Source organism: Punica granatum, chromosome 1, assembly GCF_007655135.1.
Source record: "Punica granatum isolate Tunisia-2019 chromosome 1, ASM765513v2, whole genome shotgun sequence".
NCBI lineage: Eukaryota > Viridiplantae > Streptophyta > Magnoliopsida > Myrtales > Lythraceae > Punica > Punica granatum.
Genome location: NC_045127.1, coordinates 1641214 through 1663146, shown reverse-complemented (window position 1 = coordinate 1663146; position 21933 = coordinate 1641214). Strand labels below are relative to the sequence as shown.

The 21933-nt window shown below is 37.1% G+C and overlaps 1 protein-coding gene and 1 long non-coding RNA gene across 2 annotated transcripts; both read left to right on the top strand.

Annotated features, from left to right (window-relative positions):
* Positions 1-3720: 3720 nt before the first annotated feature.
* Positions 3721-5933, top strand: LOC116211509. The gene is made up of 2 exons (XR_004157692.1): positions 3721-4501; positions 4939-5933. It is a non-coding gene; the product is annotated as an uncharacterized LOC116211509 (long non-coding RNA).
* Positions 5934-14688: 8755 nt separating this feature from the next.
* Positions 14689-21927, top strand: LOC116211529 (AMP deaminase). Its single transcript, XM_031545969.1, has 19 exons — positions 14689-15360; positions 16576-16757; positions 17004-17184; positions 17406-17584; positions 17672-17723; positions 17852-17979; positions 18085-18264; positions 18712-18779; positions 18899-19041; positions 19300-19361; positions 19457-19570; positions 19703-19843; positions 20048-20200; positions 20353-20406; positions 20492-20602; positions 20707-20880; positions 20966-21046; positions 21139-21237; positions 21328-21927. The coding sequence occupies exons 1-19, from the start codon at positions 14997-14999 to the stop codon at positions 21397-21399; spliced, it is 2538 nt and encodes an 845-aa protein (XP_031401829.1). The 5' UTR covers positions 14689-14996; the 3' UTR covers positions 21400-21927.
* The last annotated feature ends 6 nt before the right edge of the window (positions 21928-21933 follow it).

Genomic DNA, 21933 nt, shown 5'->3' with positions numbered 1-21933 from the left:
TGCTTTTGCGAATTATTTGATCTCTTTAGTCATTATTTTCCTTGGTTTGTGCCCTAAAAGGTGCAAAAAAGAGGTGACCATGGCTGAGCGTTGAAATTAATCCTCTTTGAGGATTAAAAACAATTCTTCCTAAATTTATCAATATACCTAACTTCAAGTGGAGAACACATCATATATAGTTGTTGTTAATTAACTTTTACAGCGCATTTTCATTATTATTCGCAAGAGAAAAAAAGAATCATAACGAATTTTTAATATGGTTTGTTAATATTTGCAGGTGGAATTGCTTTAAGTTCCTCGTTTTGCTTTAATCACAAAATTTTCTATTACTTACGAAAAAATCTTAAATGATTTATCATACTTCACTAAAGAATTGTTTGTTGAAAATGTTAACATTGTTTGTGAATGTATATGTTAGATTTCGTGGAGTTTTTTATGCCTCTCTACATTTACGTTTATGTTGTTATCTAATTCTTTGTTTAAGGATTTGTCTTTACTCTTGATAGGAGTAATTTATTGCCTCCGAGTGGCCACATAATTTGACTTGCATGTTTTCTTTAGTGATAACGGCATTTTCGTCTTTATATATATTAACAAAAAAAAAGAGTTTCATCATGTTATACTGAATATAATTTACTTTGTTTGCATATGTTAATAATAATTTACGTATTATATATTTGCATATATCTTATCTATATGTGCTTTTTTTTTCTCTCTTATTTTTCCCCGTAAAATTCTGAAATTATCACAAACTTCTATAAAAATAATTAATATCATTTTAGAGTTTTGCGTGGCTCTAAACCGTTATACCAAGGCTTGCCTTGGTATTGACATCATTAGAATACAATGTATTTAGTATTCATTACTTAATATCGCTAAGAAAAAAAATGACGACATTTTTCCTACATTGATATATGTTTTTTCCTAATTCAAATATCCAAATTGGCCTTTATTAGTTTTTTTTTAACAAGGGAGGAAATAAATATGATATGAAAAAACAAAAGAGTATGCGGATTCCCACTTGTGAGAATCGAATTAAAAATCTCTAAATTCTTAATTGTGGATGATATTACTAAACCAAATCTCTTTTCTCGGATATTTCTTGTTCAGTGACATGTATCTGAAAGAAACTAAATGTCATGGATGTGTTAATTTTCATGGACAAGGCTATGTAATTGTATATAAACTCATTATTTTCCAACGTTTAGTTATAAAGAAATCCGAGTACTTTTCCCACTACTTAGCATTACATTATCAATGAAAAATGAGGAGCATATCCAATAAACTATAGGGAAGTCATGAAACGTGTGTGAGTGTGTGCCGGTTTAGTACCTTCTCTACCAAAAAAAAAATAATAAAATTGTGCGCGTGCGTCTGTGTGTGTGTGTCTTTTTTCTCCTTCGAATGCTCTCGAGCATGTCCCATGTCATAAAGAGTCAACCGCTTGAACAGATGCAGGCTGGGCGCATGTCGCAGACCTCTCGAGCGAACTACTGTTTGTCAGATACAATTAAGGGTGCGTCGATGATTATTTCAAATGACGCTTGCGAGTCCATAATGATTAATCAGTGACCTTAACCCATCACTCCTTCTGTATCGCCGTCTTGGACGCCATGTGCAATCATATGCCCCTATCAAGGGAGACGGTAGCTTCAAGGCAAATATTCCAATTAATCAAAGTTCAACTTCGTTGTCCTCAGCATTGTCTTTGCTTTCGTTGACTATAGACAATTTAGCACGAAGGAAAGACGACCTGCCAGCAGCTAAAATCCATGGATATCGGGCCTAGCACATGAGCACGTAAAATCAAGAAAAACTGCACGTACATCCGTTTTCCGGTGTGTTGCCTTCTACATAGTCCATTTCAATGAAAAGATACAAGACAGATGAGGATAAGAGCATTTTCGTCTTTATATATGTTAAAAAAAAAAGAGTTTCATCATGTTATACTGAATATAATTTACTTTGTTTGCATATGTTAATAATAATTTACTTATTACATATTTGCATATATCTTATCTATATGTGCTTTTTTTCCTCTCTCATTTTTCCCCTTAAAATTCTGAAATTATCACAATCTTCTATAAAAAGAACTAATATTATTTTAGAGTTTGCATGACTCTAAACCGTTATACCAAGGCTTGCCTTGGTACTGACATCATTAGAATACAATGCATTTAGTGTTTATTAATACCATTAAGAAAAAAATGACAACATTTTTCTAGTATTGGTATATATTTTTTCCTAATTCAAATATCCAAATTGGCCTTTATTAGTTTTTTTTAATAAAGGAGGGAATAAATATGATATGGGAAAACAAAATTGTATGCGGATTCCTACTTATGATAATCGAATTAAAAACCTCTAGATTCTTAATTGATGATGATATTACTGAATCAAATCTCTTTTATCGGATATTTCTTGTTCAGTGATATGTATCCGAAAGAAAACTAGCATGTTTGATTTAGCAATCTGACTTTAAAATTTCAACTCTAATTTTAACTCTACTCACTACACAACAAAAGTCAATAATACAATTATTACTTTTTTCTTTTTCTTTAATTTTTTTAACCATTCAATTTAATTTTTAATATTAAATTTTATCAACTATTCATTACTTTTTTTTATACTTTTTCTCATAATTCAACAACACACTCATTACAACCTAATTAAAATCAAAACTCAACTTTACTTTAACTTTAAAACTAAACGCACAATAAATGTCATATATGTGTAAATCTTCATGGACAAGGCTATATTATTGTATATACACTCATTATTTTCCAACGTTTACTTATAAGGAAATCTAAGTACCTTTCCCACTACTTAGCATTATATTATCAATGACAAATGAGGGGTATATTCTATGTGCACACACTACTAGAAAACCAGTAAATAGCGATGCACTTTCAATACTAGAAAACCAGTAAATGAGGGGCATATCTTCTTCCAGGATTGGCTTCACTCCATGAAGTTAATAGCGCGGTTCTTACCTTGTGATTGTATTCCTTATATGCTCGAGTTGTTAATTGTCGTAGAAGACTCACCCAGATCAACTAACCCACCTGTTATCTCAACTCACGTGCTTGGATACTTCTTGCTTGCGGTCCTGCCACGATTTCCAGTTATCCAAATTCAGTAAGGAATTGCATTTATCGACCGCTCAATTGAACAATGCTAGAAGACTCACCCAATTCAACTGACTCACATGATTACATGTCAACTCACATGCTCGGCTAATTCTTGCTTGCGGTCCTGCCACGAGTTCCAATTATCAAAATTGAGTAAGGGATTTCATTCACCAAGCGCTCAATTGAAGACGACAACAACATCACAATTCAATCCGACTCAAAAACTCGCAATTTACCCAATGTTCTTCTCCTCTTCTAACCCTAATTTTCTACGGGAGACGGAGGAGGAACTGTAAGTTGAGGGAAATGGAAATGGGGGGAAGGGCCCGCCAATTGCCTTAAGGGCGTTTACGTGGAGGATAACGCTCATGTGTGCAAAAAGTAACGGTCACGTCAGCATTTAACAGGTTTATTTGTATGGAATGAGACGTCGTGTTAGATTAGAAAAGATTTTTAAACTTCGTGTTTTTTTAAAATTTGTGCTAGATTAGAAAATTTTTTAATAGTACGAACTTTTTTTTAGGTTGATTACCCAAAAAAATTGATCATCCTTCTACGACTAAAAAAAACGAAAAAATTAAACTGGTCAAAGCTTGATTGTTAGCTGGCCCGAGGTTGCAGACTGTCTTCCCCTCCCTGCGTTGCAGCATCATCACTCCCTCCATCCTTCTCCCATGCGCTGCCTAGCTAATTTCATCCGGCCCCTCCCTGGAATTATTAGCTGTTGTCGCGCCTCCTTAGTTGCCTACCAGCTGCCGCCTCGAAAGCTCGCCCTCTGCATTCACCTCTGATCAGCTCTGCCCGCTGCCCCTGAACTCCCGAGCTCTCTCCCTCTGTCGTCTCAGCCTTCTGCCCTCGGAGCTCGAGCTCGAGGTGGAGCTCCCAAGCTGTCCCTCTAGCTGTACGTCCTCCTAGCAGATCTGCAGCTCCTCCATTCTAGAGCACACCTCTGTGCTCCTCTATTCGAGCTTAAGCTCAAGCTGCGGATCCCGAGCTGTTGCTGTCCCGAGCTGCTCCTCCGTCCCGGCCTCCCAACTGTACTCCCGTGCTGCTGCATGCATCCCGGTCTGCTCCCAAGCTGCTCCGTCCCTCTTTGCTAGCTCCTCCATCCCAAGCACGCTGAAGCTTCTCTGCTGTTGTGCCCTCCATCCCTCGAATTAGCTTCTCGAAGCTCCTGCGAGCTGTGTTGTGCCTGCCCTTCGAGCTTCAACGCTGAAGTTGCTGTTGCCTCCTCTGATCCGTCCCGATCCCGAGCTACGTGTGCTATGATCTGCATGCTCCTCCCCTCCGCTGCTCTATAGAGATCTGATCTGTCCCCGAGCTCGGCCTCCCGGCGCCGTCCCCCGCGATCTCAAAAAATATATAGAAGGGTATAAATATCGATATATATATATATGCATATATTGTTTGTGTATTGATTTTTTTTCTTTTTTAGTTACATTTATGTACATTTTCGAAATTTATTAGTTATAATAATTTAGTATGAAAAATCAAATTATATTTTATAACTTAATTTGCTAATCCCATTAATTATAAAGATTTTAAACCCAAATTGTAATGCACTTATTTATATATATTATAATGTATTTTTATTAAATAGTAAATTTTTATATATAATAATGTATACTTATTAAATTTATTAAGCGATTTTGATTTATTTTACTTAAATCAAATTTATGAATCAGTAGTACAATTTGTTTTTTTGCACTTGAAAAAATATCATTATTTTACTTTGAAATTTTCGATCAACAATTCTAATTACAAATATTTGAGAATTAATTAACAAATTAAACTTATAATATTGTAGGTCCGTGGGTTGCATTTTAGAGCTATCTCCGATATTGAGCTTATGAGGTTGAGGTATGCTCGAATTTCGATATATATATATATATTTAAAATGCAAATTGAGTCTTGATTGTTGATGACCCTAGGGCAGTCGCTTTTACGAATTAAATGATTGTGGAGAAGGAGGATGGGCTTTGGGGAAGGTTTAACCTTCCCGTTGTAGATTTGGTTATTCTTTGTTGATTGCTGTGAAGTAATAAGGGTATTATCATTCCTGAATTGATGCACATTATTTTTTGTTTTTGCTTTATAGCCGTATAAGTTCTCAAGTTATATATGTTCATACTTTTTTATTTATAGATGAATATTTCAGAAGATCATGTGTAGATGTATGATAGGACGAATCGTAATAAGGGAGGTCTTAAGAAAACCTTCGTGGATAGGGGTGAGAGAATTTATTAAGCGCGCTAGCAATTTGCTGCAGATAACGATCTAAGAAAAATTATTTTCCCATATTTAAAGTGCCAATTTAAAGGAAATTTCATGTATCCAGACGAAGTTCAGCTTGATCTGTATAAGAACGGTTTCAAGCCAAATTATTGGTACTGGACTGATCATAGGGAGGAGTGGCCTAACGTTTACGGAGTCATCTTCTGTCGGATTTGCTCCGAATCCTCCTGCAGTTGAGGATCTTCACAATTCATTAAATAGATATAGAGACATGGTCTATGATGCGATGGGAGAGGATTATGGCCATCACACGGGTGGTGAAGATCCTAATCCGAAGGCTATGAAATTTTACTGGCTTTTGGAGAATTATAACCACCCTATATGGCATGGTTGCGAGCGGCATTCCGCCCTTTCAATTGCCGTGAGATATCTTAGCATGAAATGTGATTATAATATCCCACAAGTCGATGTGGATGACCTTCTTGGCTTACTACGAAATGAGTTGGCTCCGAAGATGAATAATGTCCACAAGAATTTCTATGAGGCGAAGAAGTTATTGTCATCTCTCATCTGAGCTCAGTCAAATTCGATTGTCGCCCGAAAGGTTTCATGTTTTACTACAAGGATGATTCTGATTTAAGCTGTTGCAAATTATGTGGAGAGTCCAGATACAAGCAACATTTAGACAAGCACAGCAATCCAAAAGCGGTGAAGAGAAAAAAATGCACTATTTGATGAAAGGTTGTACGCTTCAACGAGGTCAGTGTTCAAAATGAGATGGCACTACGAGAATCGTCGATCAAAAAATGTTACGCGTCATCCTCCGATGGAAAAGCTTGGAAGGACTTTAACAACACGCACAAAAATTGGGCCCGCGAGCCTCGTAACATCCGTCTCGGTTTGTGCACGGACGGGTTCACTCCACTTACTATAGAGAAAGAGTCGTATGCCTGTTGGCTTGTTATTTTGACTCTATATAACTTGCCCCCAAAGATGTGTATGACGGTGGAATATATGCTATTTGACATGTATTATCCTTGGTCCCAAAGATCCAAAGACAATGATAGATGTTTACTTGCAGCCATTGATCGATGAGTTGAAGCAACTATGGAACGTTGGAGTGCTTACTAATGATGCTTCCACAAAGCAAAAATTTCATCATAAGGGTAGCTTTGATATGGACTATAACAACCTGTTTGGTTTTAGGGTAGGTTTTTAAAATTTTAACTATAACTTTAATTCTGCTCACTACACAATAAAAGTCAACAATACAATTATTATTTTTTCTTTTTTCTTCAATTTTTTTAACCATTCAATTCAATTTTTAATACTAAATTCTCCCAACTATTCATTACATTTTCACACTTTTTCTCATAATTCAAAAACATAATCATTATAACTCTATTAAAATCAAAATTCAACTCTATTTAACTCTAAAATCAAACACCCCATAAATGATTTCCTGGCTTACGGAATGTTGTCTGGTTGGGTAACCCAGGGGAATTGGCTTGCTCTCACTACACGAGTTATAGCAAAGCCTTCTACCTCAGAAATGGTCGTAAGTGTTGTTGGTTCGATTGTCACAGAATGTTATTGCCTGAATCGCATTCATACGGAGAAACGGTAGGAACTTATGAGCCAAGCATAAGGAGAAGGACCCATCGCCTCCAAAGCCTAGTGGTGAAGAAATCTTATACCGACTTAACGAAAATGTGAAGAAGGTTACCGAAGAGGGGGCACAGGTCAATCCAGATGGTTACGGGAGAAATCACAATTTCGTAAAGCATTATATCTTTTGGGAGTTGCCATTTGGAAAGATCATCACATTCGTCACAATTTAGATGTCATGCATGTTGCGAATAATTTGTTTGACAATATCTTCAACACCGTCATGAACATCAAGGATAAGACAAAAGACAATGTTATGACCCGTATATATATGGATGAAATTTGTAGACATGCGGAACTAAATTTGGTACAGATGTCGGATGGACAGATTAAGAAGCCGAAGGCCTAATATGTGTTTCCGCGAAATTAACGAAGAACCATATGTGAATGGGTTATGAATCTTCGAATGTCGGATGGATATTCCTCGAACCTGGCCAAATCAGTCAACATCGACCATTACACTTTCCAAGGATGAAAGAGACATGACTGATATGTGTTCATGGAACAATTGCTGCCCATAGCCTTTAGAGATCGTCCTGGTCACATATGGAACCCCTTGACAGAGCTCAACAAGTTCTTTCAAGATTTGTGTTCCACGACCTAAGGCATGAAGACTTGGACGTTATGGAGTAGAACATCCTTATTATCCTATACAAACTGGGGAGAAATTTCCCCCCTGCCTTCTTCGACGTTGTGGAACATTTGCCAGTGCATTTAATAGAGGAGACACGATATAGAAGGCCCATACCATATAGGTGGATGTTCCTTTTCGAGAGGTAACCACCCTTTTAAAGGATTTCTTCAACATCCAATTCTAATTTAGCTATGTTATAATTAGTGATGGCGAAGACCTTGCTTACAGGTGCCTTGGGAAACTAAAGCATACCATCAAGCAGAAATCTAGGGTTGAAGGCCCAATATGCGTGGATTATTTGGTTCGTGAGACAAGCAATTTCTCCTCATATTACTTCGAAGACGATGTTCGAACATGGAGAACATGCGTGCCACGCGACGATGATGGAGGTTCATCAAGTAGCGCGTAACCACTGTATGATGTCTTCAACTAACCCGGTCGGTCTTTGGTTATATTGGTGAGGAATACTTGAATGATGCGGACTGAAATGCAGCACAATATACAGTGCTAATGAATTACCCTGAAGTGAAGCCTTTTATTGTGTAAGAAAAATTAAAGTATCAAATGAGTATAACCTCCTTACTTTACCGCACTGTGATTATGGCTAATCTCTTATAGGTTGATATTGAAAATGCAGTTATTTCGTTAATTCTTCCAAAGCTCCAAATGATGGCTACTCTATGATTAAGGATTATTTTGCCAAATTGTTCAAGACATTCGTAAGCACAGTCTACTCTGATAGGATATTATATGCATGTTTATGTGGGAAGAAATCTCATTATAATTTTGTCATAATAGGTACATAATCCCAATAATGGGATCAAGGATCAAGTGCTACAAGATCTTGCTTGGGGCCTTGGAATGCACGTAAGAAAGTATACCACATACTTCGTAAATGGGTACAAGTTCCAGATAGATGGACATTGCTAGGGAAATGTGACATGGAACAATAGTATTTGGGTTACAGGAGATAGTGGTGATGGAGTTACGATTGATTATTATGGTATTTTAAAAGAGATTCTAGAACTTGACCATATTGGATTACCAAGCAAGACGGTCATTTTTTTTTGAGGACAATGGTTCGCCCTACATCAGATATTGGGATTTGTAAAGACGATGACACCGAGATTGTGGAAGTAAAGCATGGTGGTAGAATTGGGGGTGACGATCCCTTCATTATTGCTCGACAAGCAAGACAAGTTTATTATGTGCCATACTTGACTCAAGATAGAAATAGATTCCAATGGTGAGTTGTTATTAAAACGAAACCTAGTGGAAAAGTAGAAACTCTCGAGACATTAGAAGTTGATTATCATAACAAAGACCATCCACATGTTTGTCTAATAACTTCAGATAATATTGATCATACATTGGTTGATATCAATAATCATGATGAGTATATTCGTAGTGCGTATGATGAAGATAGGTTGGATGGTTTCGATTGGGGTAATGATGCTGATAACGATGATGCTGCCCAATATGATGATGTTGTTGATGATGATGATTGAACTCGTTTTCATTGAAATTGATGAGTGCTTTTTGGTAGCATAATTTCTACGAATATATTCAATAATTGAATGATCTTTTGTATTATTTAATGTTATGCAATATAATCAATTATACTCTCATTTTAATCGAATATGACTAATCATTTGTTTGAATTTGTTTCAATGTAGATGTCTGAACAACGTGCTCGAGGTAAGAAGAAGAGCATGGCACGAGTTCCAAGTGGGAATCGTGGGCAGGATGGCCCCATGAACGTAGGCCACACAATTAGATGCAGTCGAAACAGCTCAGACATAGAGATACACCTCCGATGGGTTCGATTCAACATACTGAATCAGAGGCGTGGAGGCAACTTTATTCATGCCACATGATGCTCCATGATTTCATCCTGCGTCATGAAGGTCATTAGTCTTGGGCCTATGATGATTCGTGAGTGATATAACGTTTCTATAAACATTTCTTGTAGCGAAATTTGCTTGATACATGTTTTTTTTTATAATATTAATGTACTAATTTACTTGAATTTTATTTTGCAGGTTTATGAAATGCATCAGAATACATTTCCTTCACAAGAGCAAGCCCGGCCTCAAATGGAGTCACCCGTACACAATTCTTCACGATAGCAGACACCCAAGGCATATGGGAAGGACGGTACTCCTCGACCAATTGAATACTTTTGCATTCCGGCTTTAGTGAGGGATTAGTGAATCCCTCGCATAGCAAACAAAGAAAAAAAAAATTATGTCTGTCTTTAGCGAGGGAATGGACCTTGCAATTCCCTCGCTAAATTTAGCTAGGAAAATATCCCTTATAGGGATTAGAAGGCCATCACTAAACCTTATTAGTGAGGGATTTGGCCGTCGCTAATTTACTTGTTTTTTAGTAGTGCCACGAAGTTTTTGTCCTATCCGATATTATCCCCTCAGCACTATGTTTCCCCGTATAGGGCATGGGCACTAGGAACCAGAATCATTGCAACTGCTCCTTGAAAAATAATTCCGATTCCTGTTATGAGTACTTTGCGATCGCATTTGCTGTATGATTGATTCTCGAGACACATCGCATATTATATTTCGGTCTATGTATCTCCATACCTCGTTTTGGAATGAGTCCAACTGGGAAGCATCGCACGAAATAGCCCAACTTGATCCTTGTAGATCGATTTGGAAACTAGAATATTATTGTGCGTGTGCGCGCATTCTTCTTTCTTATGCTGTTTTTCTTTTTTCTTTTTTCTTTTTTTTTCTCTCTTCATGGAAAATGCAAAAGCATCTTTCAAATTAATATTACTTTCTCCCAAAGAATTTGGAACTTTGCCCAAATGTCCGGGTATTCATTCTTATGCTCTTTTCAGATCAGCAGTCCACATATACTCTCTTATTAAATATGCGCATTCGAATATAAATTAGTAGTCATATTTATACTTGCAATACACACACAAATATATATATACACACACACATATATGAGCTAATCAGAAAGATGCTGGCATATTGGATTCGCATCTTGAGATGATGCTGGCAGTCTACTTTTTAGGCCCCCTCGATCGGGATCGGAGCAAACAAAACTCAAAAAAACAAACTCTCAACTTTTCGCTCTTTTATCTCGGAAAAAGAAAAACTTAAAAGCCAGCGAAATTTATTCTTTTGTTTTCAAATAAAATTTCATAATTTTGAAAAGAAAATATTATTGAATCTGATGAATTATATTATATATATTTCCTAGCGTCTGATGAGTGGGCATGCCAAAGTGAACTTTCCCAATCAATCTGATTCGCATCAATGAATTTATTTTTAAATTGTATAAGATTAGGTTTTCCCGTAAATCATGGCCATTAGTCTTAATGTGTATTATTTTCTGACTTTACTAGAAATTGCCTACTTCTAATATTATTTTGCATCATTAATTCGGTTGTTGCTACCTCCAGTCAAATGGATATTTTATTTTGTTAATCTTTGTTGCTTTTTTGCCATATTCTACATAAAAAACGAAGGTGTCTATGAGTAAACACTATTTAAGTAGCAATGAATATCTTTTTAGAGTTCTTGAATTAAAAATAAACATTTATAAGTAAATTGGGTGTTTTTTATTTGACTTGACGGATCAATCGTGTTACACTGCTACCTTGTCAGGTCAGGTTTAAAAATATTGGACGAAAAAAGAAAATAAAAACAAAAAAAGACATTTGGAGAGGGAAAAGGTTCTCCGATTGTGAACTAAAATTTTAAATAGAAATATTGCATATATCCTAATATGCATGTAGCGCTTCTAATACAAAAATTCTTTTGAATTTTCTAAATAAAAGAACCATTATCCGTGTGCTTAGATGAGACTAACATACCAAGCAAGGATGGACTGAAGCAGGCTAAGAGAGCAGTCGTTCCCCTAAAATTATGATGTTCTAAGACCATCTTCAATGCATGTTGAGTAACCGAAGTGGGCCTTAGGGCTGCCATATAGATGCCACATCAAACATAGACACATTTAAGAAAAAAAAGACATCTCACTCCAATGTAAATCTCTCTTCTCAAGTCTCCGATGAGAGCCCACATACATATTATATTAATTAAATGAATATAATGAATATATATTAATAATAATTTTAATTAATTAAACATAATTAAAAAATAAAAAAATAATTTCAAAGTTTTTAAATTTTTTTTAAAAGAAAATGGAGGAAATAAAAAGAATATGAGAAGATTCGAACAAATGACCACAAGGTGAACGGAGGGATGCTTTCCACAAGCTATTCTCTATCTTTTACATTTTGTAGCTTTTAAAATATTTCAAATTAAATTTTAAAAAAAGAGACAACTACGGTTGCGTAGAGCCCATTACTGTCACATAGCAACCACCAATTGATCTCTATGTAGAGGCGTGAGTCTCCCAATGTGCGTCTCCCTTGGCCAACTAGCCAAGGGAGACGGCTTCTCCACCTTGTGGTGGAGATGATATAAGAAAATTTGTATAACGTTCTTCAATTTTTCATAAAATTACTGTTATTCACTTCCTATAAATCGAAAAGTTTATGTTCTTATTGCCCCTCCAAGGACCTCGTATCATGCCGATCTCATAAGCAATTTTTAAATATTTAACTAATATATATATATATATATTTATATAGAGCCATAAACATCACAATACACGATGCATGCAGATAAGGGTCATCAATCAATTCTCTCTATATAAGATTATATAATTTCCAAATAAACGTAATATCTTGTAAAAGTTAATGGTAAAAATAAATGACGTATGTACCTTTTTTTTTATGACGAGGGGTGTACGGATTTCGTCCAAGTAATCACTCGATTTCGCGAATTACGCGCAATGTATAAAATGAGTAAACTGGGCCAAAGGCCTGGCAGGAGGCTACAAGAAAATTTGAACTTGGGATTAGCCAGAATTTACGCTTAACAAGCTTACCAAATCCCCTTGGAGTTGCTTTTGTACAGACTTAAATATGGAAGAAATTTTGAAAATGTGCTTTGATTAGAAGCACTCATCATGTCCCAAAGGCGACCTAAAACAGATTAATGAAACCGGAAAATACTTTTCCTGATATCAGAAGAAAATATCAATTCCAATTATGTTCTCTCTCTTTCTTTTTTTCGGTAGGTATTATGTTCTCTTTTACTATTTAGAGTTCTTGGTGTTTTCTCGGGTAATTCTTGGGGAATTAATTTTAGCATTTCATCAAATATATAAATGGGGCTGGTGCAAGTGTGTACAACATACTGATGTGACCTTTTGTTTTGGGGTTTGGGGGAGGTGATTTTTTTTTTCCTAAGTGGGATTTGCCAGCTGGAGCAAAACACTCGTGGATAATGAAAAAGACTAGCCGAGGATCCACGCTTACATGAGCGATGAAGAAAATATTTGATGAATATTATTCACCTGAATAATAATTAATAAAATATCCGATGAAAGTGAAAAGTTATATGATTAAAAAGAAATATTAACTTTTTTAATGTCAAATATTCTGATAAAAAATCAAACTTTTTTACTTTCAAATATTCTCATAAAATATTATTTAAATAAATAAATAAATAATATTTATCAAATATTTTAGTTCGAGGGTTTATTAGGCATGAAGTTAGCCCATTATATGGAAGAAGGACAGCGGGATTTTTTTATATAGGTAAAAATAATTAATAAATATGGATAAGAACGCAATTATTGTACGAGTCGGAGATGCAATAACAACTCTTGAATATTTAATTAATTTGTTGAATTTTTCCCTATTCTTTTCACCAAAATAAAACGTAGTAGATGTTTTTGTGTTGCCACAAAACAAATTTATAGTAATTTAATTGATGATGGCTTTTACTGCACCAGCGATACTTTTTTTATTTATTTAAAGACAAATTAGTTTTCTATCATGTATGTTGCACATATGCACTCGCACATATCTACGATCGTTTTTTCATAGTAATTGTTTTCATGTTGTAAGACTAATTTTTCTTAATAATAATATCTAATAACAACGACGATAATGATAATGATAATGATAATGATAATAATGATAATAATAATAATAATAATTCCCAAATAATTAATTTAAAATAAATAATAATCTTCAATAAAATTGGAGTAATTTGATCATTCAACGATAATTTTGCAATTATTTTATTCAATATGCATCATATATTTCTTTAATTGTCTGTGCATATTTATCACATATATTTACTTAATAGAAAAATGGCTCTATGATTACTACGTATTCAAAAATGGTTTCTTTTCATACATGACCATAAGTTCTAATAGCGTGTGATTGTCTTCCTAGTGCCTTGAAGAGATTAATATTTATATGTTTCTATATCATTTCTTGTTTGTAATTATTTACAATTTGAAACGCCAATTTTCTTATTAAAGCTAATTTTATGCAAAGTTACAACTCAAAGTGCCGATCCAATTTTCACTGGAACGACTTCAACTATGACAAATGATCCAGCAATGGGGGCAACTGACCAAGCATTCGACGGGTGGTGGTGTCAAGAGCCTCGAGTGTTTTCACCGATGACAAGTTCGGGCAAAAACTAGTTCCATTTTTAAAAGGATAATTTTTCGAACTTCTATTACCATATTATCAAATTTTAGCGTAATTAACACGAATTACTATCGGGTGCATTTGTACCTCCAGGACTTCCAGTGGGGGAGCTAAGCTAGGCTAGTAGTAACAGAAAACCACAAAAACCGGCGACAGTACAAAAAGCAGGTGAAGCGGGGATGGATGGAGCGAAATTTACCTTCACCGGCAACGCCCCGCCACGTCACGCCACGCCGCTCAGCACTCGCGTTTAAAAAAAATGTTAAAAACAGAAAAAGAATAATTTTTGAAAAATTGTCGGATTTTGTCTTTTCTCAATATTCATCATGATACTAAAAGTTCAAGGATCTCGATTAATTTAAATTTCGATTAATTCAGTTCGAATTTCTCAATCAATTTATAAGAAGACGATGATAATGAGAATTTCTTTTTTTATATATAAATAGTAAGTATAAATAATGGGATTGATAGGGCGGGGAGAGGGGGAGAGGGAGAGAGAGAGAGAGAGAGAGGGATGAGAGAGAATCTGTTCTCTTTCATTTCATTCATTGCGGAGCTACATAACAAGAGCTTCGCTGCCGCCTCCTATAAATATCAGCGTTCATCCTCCATTTGTCACGATTAACCCAGAGCTCCCTCCGATCACTACCCCCTTCCTCCTTTTCACCCTACTGACAGAGCTCAGAGCCCTCCTCTCTCTCTCTCTCTCTCTCTGCCTCTGTTGTACTCTTCTTTGTTCGGGCTTTTGATTGCTTGCTTCCTTCTACCAATCCCAATGGACACCTACACTCTCCACTTAGCCATGGCGGCGCTGGTCGGGGCCTCCTTCGTGGCCGTCTCCGCCTACTACATGCACCGCAAAACCCTAAATCAGCTCCTCGAGTTCGCCAAGACCGTCGAGAGGGACCGGGAGAGGGACCACGAAGACTCCGACCCCGACTCCCCCCAGCACATGACGCGCCGCCGCTCCCACCCCCGCAGCCGCGGCAACGGCTACCGACGCATCTCCGCCTCCCTCCCGGACGTCACCGCCATGTCCGCCACCGGCGGCGGGATGGACCGCGAGGAGAGGTGCAACGGCCCGATTCCCGTGGACGGTATTCCAGCTGGCCTCCCCAGGCTCCACACGCTCCCTGAAGGTATGCCTCTGTCGGACTCCTCTCCGGAGTGAGATGAGATATGTCCGTACCAATCAATCAATCAGTTGGCGGTTGCTTGTGCAGATGATACCTTTTTCTATTTTTTTTAGCCAGATTAATTAATATTTACGTCTAATGTAGGGAAGTGATTTTTACTAGTTTAAGGTACCAATTGTTTGATGCGTCTCTGCTTTCTTGTACGCCATTCAGCATGCTCTCTGCCTGCTTTTTGTATGTGAGATTGAAAAGGATAAAGGGGGGAAAGTGCTGATTTTGAGTGAAACCTTTCGATAAAAGCATGGACTTTTTCGGTTGAATTTGAGTTGATTTGTTAGGAGTTTAGTTTAGATTAGCTATTAGCAACTATTGAGTATTGAGCAATAAGATCGTTCGCTGTGGATGGAACGTAAAGCCGTTTGTAAATCTAGAATTGCTTTGTGAATATTCGACAAGAATCTGTTCTAGTGAACTGCTAAAATCAGGAAAATCAAGAGCTGTTGTCTTCTGCCAGCTCGAACAGGGTCAAGTGAATCCCTGTGGATTTAAGTTTTCAAGAGGGTAGTTACTCCCCTTCCCCAAACCAGAAACAAATGTCAGAAGAAGAATTAGAATGGATTGTGTGTCCTTTTCCATGGACTCACATTATTACGTGGTTTTGATTCTTTTCCAAGCATCAAAAGGCCAGCCTCTCTCTTGGCTTCCCTTGTTAGTTCTTGTGTCCCTTTATTAATTCAGAGCCAAATGCTCTCGTATCACTTGGAAAATCTTTTCAAAAAACTAAATTTGATAGAACGAATGACAAGAATATAGTGCATTTTCGCTTACTTTGCCAGTAAGTTTATCAGAGACCCATTGTCTTCACAGCATAGGAACTACAGATCGCCCCAAGGACGTCTTCAGTATCCTGGGGTCACGGACCAACCATAGAAACCTGTTGATATTGCAGAAGACAATGATTTTTCTGAAAGACAAGTAAATATTAGGCGTTGTTCCTTCTCATTTCCAAATGAAGAAGAGGGCATGTCATTTCTTCTGTTGACTGAGCAAGATGTAGAGCATCTTGACCATTTTGAAGCAGCTTTTATGCGCTTATGTATTCAGGCATGACTACACGTGAATGCTAAACTTACTTCACTATAATTTTTCCTGGCGATGACTTCTGTCATTATTATTTTTTGGGTGTCATAATAATTGCATTATTACCTTATATTTCAGGAAAATCTGCTTCACTATCTTCCAGTGCAAAGAGAACAGGGAGTCTCATAAGACCAACTTCACCAAAATCACCTGTTGCTAGTGCTAGCGCCTTTGAGAGTGTGGAAGGATCAGATGACGAAGACATCATGACTGACAACACAAAACTAGATGCTACTTATTTGCATACCAATGGGAATGCTGTGAGTTCTCTATAAACTCGTTCTCCATATATTCCGGTCTCGATGTTCCTTGAATGTATTGACTTTTCACATTGAGCTGTCCATCATGTACTGAGAATTTACAATCTTTCCTTTGCACTGATTGGGTCTTGACATGTGGTGTGTCACCAGAATGTTCTTGTATATATGTTTGTCGTGGATTCTCAAATATCTTGATTTTTTTATCTGAATACTGTGCGGGGACCTGATGTAAAAGGTTTGTATCAGGAGCTGCCTGATCACTGTAAAGCCAATGGAGATCAGATGGCCTTGGCAGCATCAAGCATGATTCGATCTCATAGTGTATCTGGTGACCTGCACGGTGTTCAGCCAGATCCCATTACAGCTGATCTATTAAGGAAAGAGCCAGAGCAGGAGACTTTTGTGCGGCTTAAAATTAGTCCAAATGGTATACCCACTTGTATCCTGACATCTTGCATTTAACTTTCAGAAAGCAAAATTCTGTTCATACATTGTGAGCCTTCACCTTATATGCTACTGGAAGGTGGTGATTTTGCTCGACTGTTTTGGTACTCTTCACCAAATGGCTGTCTTCTCTGTAAATTAGGCCTTCATAAGTAGTTATTTTAAAAGAGTTAACCATCTGTTTTTACTTTTCCTGTCTATTAGAGGTGCCATCGCCAGATGAGGTTGACTCCTATCTGATTATTCAAGACTGCCTTGAATTGCGGAAAAGATATCTGTTCAGGGAAACATTTGCACCGTGGGAAAAAGAAGTTATATCTGACCCCAGTACCCCAAAGCCCAATCCAGATCCTTTTTCCTATACTTCAGAGGGAAAATCTGATGTGAGTATAATTATAGAGTTTAAACAATTACCAGGTACTGGCTCTCCTATTCCTGTCAATTTACTGACTTATCAACTTTTGTTGCAGCATTACTTTGAAATGCAGGATGGAGTCATTCATGTCTATGCAAATAAAGAGAGTAAGGGGATGAGCTTCTCATTCCTGCTACTTGCCATGCTTTGACAGTTGCAGGGTTTCCTCAATGACCTACAGATTTCTGTCTTACCGTCAATTCTAACTTGATAATTTTGAAATTTTCTTTCTCAGCGAGGGAGGAGCTATATCCTGTTGCTGACGCAACGACCTTCTTCACTGACTTGCATTTCATACTTCGAGTTATAGCATTGGGGAATGTCAGAACTTTGTGCCATCATCGGCTGGTTCTTCTGGAGCAAGTACATGTTTCTTGAATTGTCGTGGTGCTTTTTATTGCTCCCCTCCCCCCTTTCTGTGTTAATATCCGGTTACTTTTACAAAATTTTCACTTTCACTTTATGCAGAAATTTAATCTCCATTTGATGCTGAATGCGGATAGGGAATTTTTAGCCCAGAAAAGTGCACCCCATCGTGACTTTTATAATGTCAGAAAGGTCGATACTCATGTCCATCACTCCGCGTGTATGAACCAGAAGCATCTCTTGCGATTCATAAAGTCGAAATTAAGAAAGGAACCTGATGAGGTAACAATTGCTTCATATTTGGTGTTTATGGTTCTGGTGCTTTGGTGTTGCTTCATATTTCACTTTAAGTGATATTTTCAGTGAAGATGATTGTTAGGAGCTACTATGTGCTGGTGATGGTGCACAATGGATTCTGACATATGAATGATAAATATTTGGTAAAGCTTGGCCGGGGTCCAAATAAGGAAGCATGTGGCCATACATGTGATATCATTGTACTGATGCATGAACACTATGGTATTAGGAAGAGGTTTGTAGAATTTATCTGGACTTTCAATTAGGATGTGTGCAGGATTAATGTTTCTACTGTTTTGAATTGTTATCTGGACTCTGGAACACAAAGAACAGAAGCCTTTTAATGTGATATATTTTTCAAATAAACAGATGTGTTACTAGAAATATTTTGTTATGATTTTCTTTTTCATTGAGACTGCTGATTTAATACAGGTTGTAATCTTTCGAGACGGGACGTACTTGACCTTGAAAGAAGTTTTTGAGAGTTTGGATTTAACCGGGTAATTCAATCCTCCATTTCCCCATGTAGATGCATTGGTACCAGTGCAACTTTTCCAGTTAGTAATTCTGATTTGTTTAAATTGCAAAAACAATCTTTTTACTTTATTTTTTTTTCTAGGTATGACCTGAATGTTGATCTTCTGGATGTTCACGCTGACAAGAGCACCTTCCATCGATTTGATAAGTTCAATCTCAAGTATAATCCTTGTGGTCAAAGTAGGCTCAGGGAGATTTTCCTGAAGCAGGACAACCTCATCCAAGGTACTTTTATTTTTGCCCAAAATATTAACTGAATTAATTTGCTCAATGATGTATTCTACACAGCCTTTCCACTCAGATAAATTGAATTAAATATCTGGATAATTTAAAGACATTTTTATTGATGCATGTGGGTTCATCTTGATGTCTCTATAAGAAAGCATGATGTTGTCTGAGCTGATAATTTCTTGAGCATATGCATTTTGGGGCTTTTCCTACTTTCTAGTAATGCTTGGGATGTTGTTGATTCATGCTGAGCAGGTCGTTTTCTCGCTGAGCTAACAAAGCAAGTATTTTCTGATCTTGCCGCGAGTAAATATCAGGTGAGTTTGAGTTTCTATGTGATAAAACCTTTCTTGTTTGTGTTCTGAATGGTGGAATATGTGATGGTGGTTAACTCATGTTGGGATTATTGCAGATGGCTGAGTACAGGATATCAATCTATGGTAGGAAGATGAGTGAATGGGACCAACTGGCTAGTTGGATAGTGAACAATGAATTATACAGTGAGAATGTTGTTTGGTTGATTCAGGTATCACAAAATTCTTTCAGCCTCTGATACTAATAGGGGGAAAAGTTGAAGATTTTGCATTCTATCAAGGATTTGTTGGACATATCTGATATTTTGGAGTCTCATTTCTTAACTATCATAAACTGTTTCCAGCTTCCACGGCTGTACAACGTGTACAAGGATATGGGCATTGTTACATCCTTCCAGAACATCCTTGACAACATCTTTATTCCCCTGTTTGAGGTGACGGTGGATCCAGATTCACATCCTCAGTTGCATGTCTTCCTTAAACAGGTCGGTTGTATCTCCTTTTATATGCAAGCCCTATATACTAGTCCTGCAGTCCAAGGTTTTTGGATGATATATCATCTCGTCCTAAATTTGTATCAAACGGTGCTCCAACTCTATCATTGGAGTTGATTCACGAAGTGCTCCTTCTTTCCTCCTTGTCAAACTTGAAAACTCAATTTATTGCTTTGTCTCAATTTTGAATTTCAGGTCGTAGGTCTAGATTTGGTGGATGATGAAAGTAAGCCTGAGAGACGGCCAACTAAACATATGCCAACCCCAGCTCAATGGACCAATGTTTTCAATCCTGCATTTTCTTACTATGCATACTATTGTTATGCTAATCTCTACACATTGAACAAGGTTGGTATGATTCACTAAGTTGAAATCCTTAACATCGGAGTTGGTTCTGTTAATTTTTATTGACTCATGGGTTCAATTTGATAAGCACTGAAAATTTTGCTCGATTTCTTCTTGAGTGTATCCATTCGTAACTGGCAACTAATTCTTTTCAGCTTCGCGAGTCAAAGGGCATGACAACCATCAGATTCCGTCCACATTCTGGGGAGGTAATCTTCGAAACTCCACCTGATCCATGTAAAGCTGAAGATCTGTATCAGAATCCTTATTGCGGTCCTATCTATCATTTTTCAGGCTGGGGATATTGACCACCTTGCCGCAACATTTCTCACCTCTCACAACATTGCACATGGCATCAATCTCAGAAAATCTCCCGTACTTCAATATCTCTATTATCTATCACAAGTGAGTAACATACATTCATATGATATGGTTTGAGTTGAGTTGAGGGTGCTCCATGTCAATTTTCTTTGGTTCTAATTCATTTTTCTTTTTTCTTGCTTTGACAGATTGGCCTTGCTATGTCTCCTCTCAGCAACAACTCATTGTTCTTAGACTATCACCGGAATCCATTTCCACTGTTTTTCCTACGAGGCTTGAATGTTTCACTTTCGACTGATGATCCGCTTCAGATCCATCTGACCAAGGAACCCCTGGTAGAGGAATACAGCATAGCTGCATCTGTAAGTATGCGTACCTTCATATCAGCCACAGGCCATTGTGCAGTTTGATGAGCTCATAGTGATACTTAAATTTGGTCATTTGAAGGTTTGGAAGTTGAGTTCCTGCGATCTTTGTGAAATTGCTCGCAACTCTGTGCTCCAATCTGGTTTCTCGCATGCTTTGAAGGTATAAATTCACGTGGTGGAATTTGCCAACATATTGTCTACGTGGATCAGTTTTGCATCTTTCCCATCATTTAATGTGTTTTCATTTCTCAGTGTCACTGGATCGGGAAAGAGTACTACAAGAGAGGACCCGACGGTAATGACATCCACAAGACAAACGTGCCTCATATCAGACTGGAATTCCGTGACATGGTACTGTTCACTTTATCAGATTTAATTGTGAAAAACATCTTTTGTACTTCAGTTCATGAGAAAAATCAATGCAATTGGTCTTTCTTGCAGATATGGAGAGAGGAGATGCAGCTGGTTTATCTGGGCAAGGCCGTCATTGCTGATGAGCTTGATATCAAGTGAAAAAGGGCGCACATCACTTGCACTCAAAGACTTCGTGTATATTACGAATCTAGCCTACTAGTTGTCCATCTAGCAACAGGGGTGATCGAGTTCCTGTTGGGTGTTCCTCTCTCTGAGGTTTTTCTCTGGAGTGGATATGCATAGCGCTCGGGGGCAGAGCTAAAGGGTGGGCCTGCACAGCTCATATTTTCCCGAAGTGAGGCAATCAATACAAGGCGCAGAACTGGATCCAGCGCAAGAGATTTTGTTTCTACCGGAAATAGAATTTATCGGCAATATTTATTATGGTTACATAACTTCTTATCAAATTTTGTTAAATTACAGTAAGGCGGGCCGAGGTGCCTTATTTATAGTAATCGGAATTCATGAGGCAAGAGATGTAAAAGATTGCTCTATTATTTATATATTAGCAGTATTTAGTAGTGTTTCTATTACATCATCTTCACGGTATTGAAGATGATGTAATAGAATATGTTTACTTAAATTTTTTGAATAAATAAAAGATTATCCGGTGAAGTTAGCTAAAAATTTGAT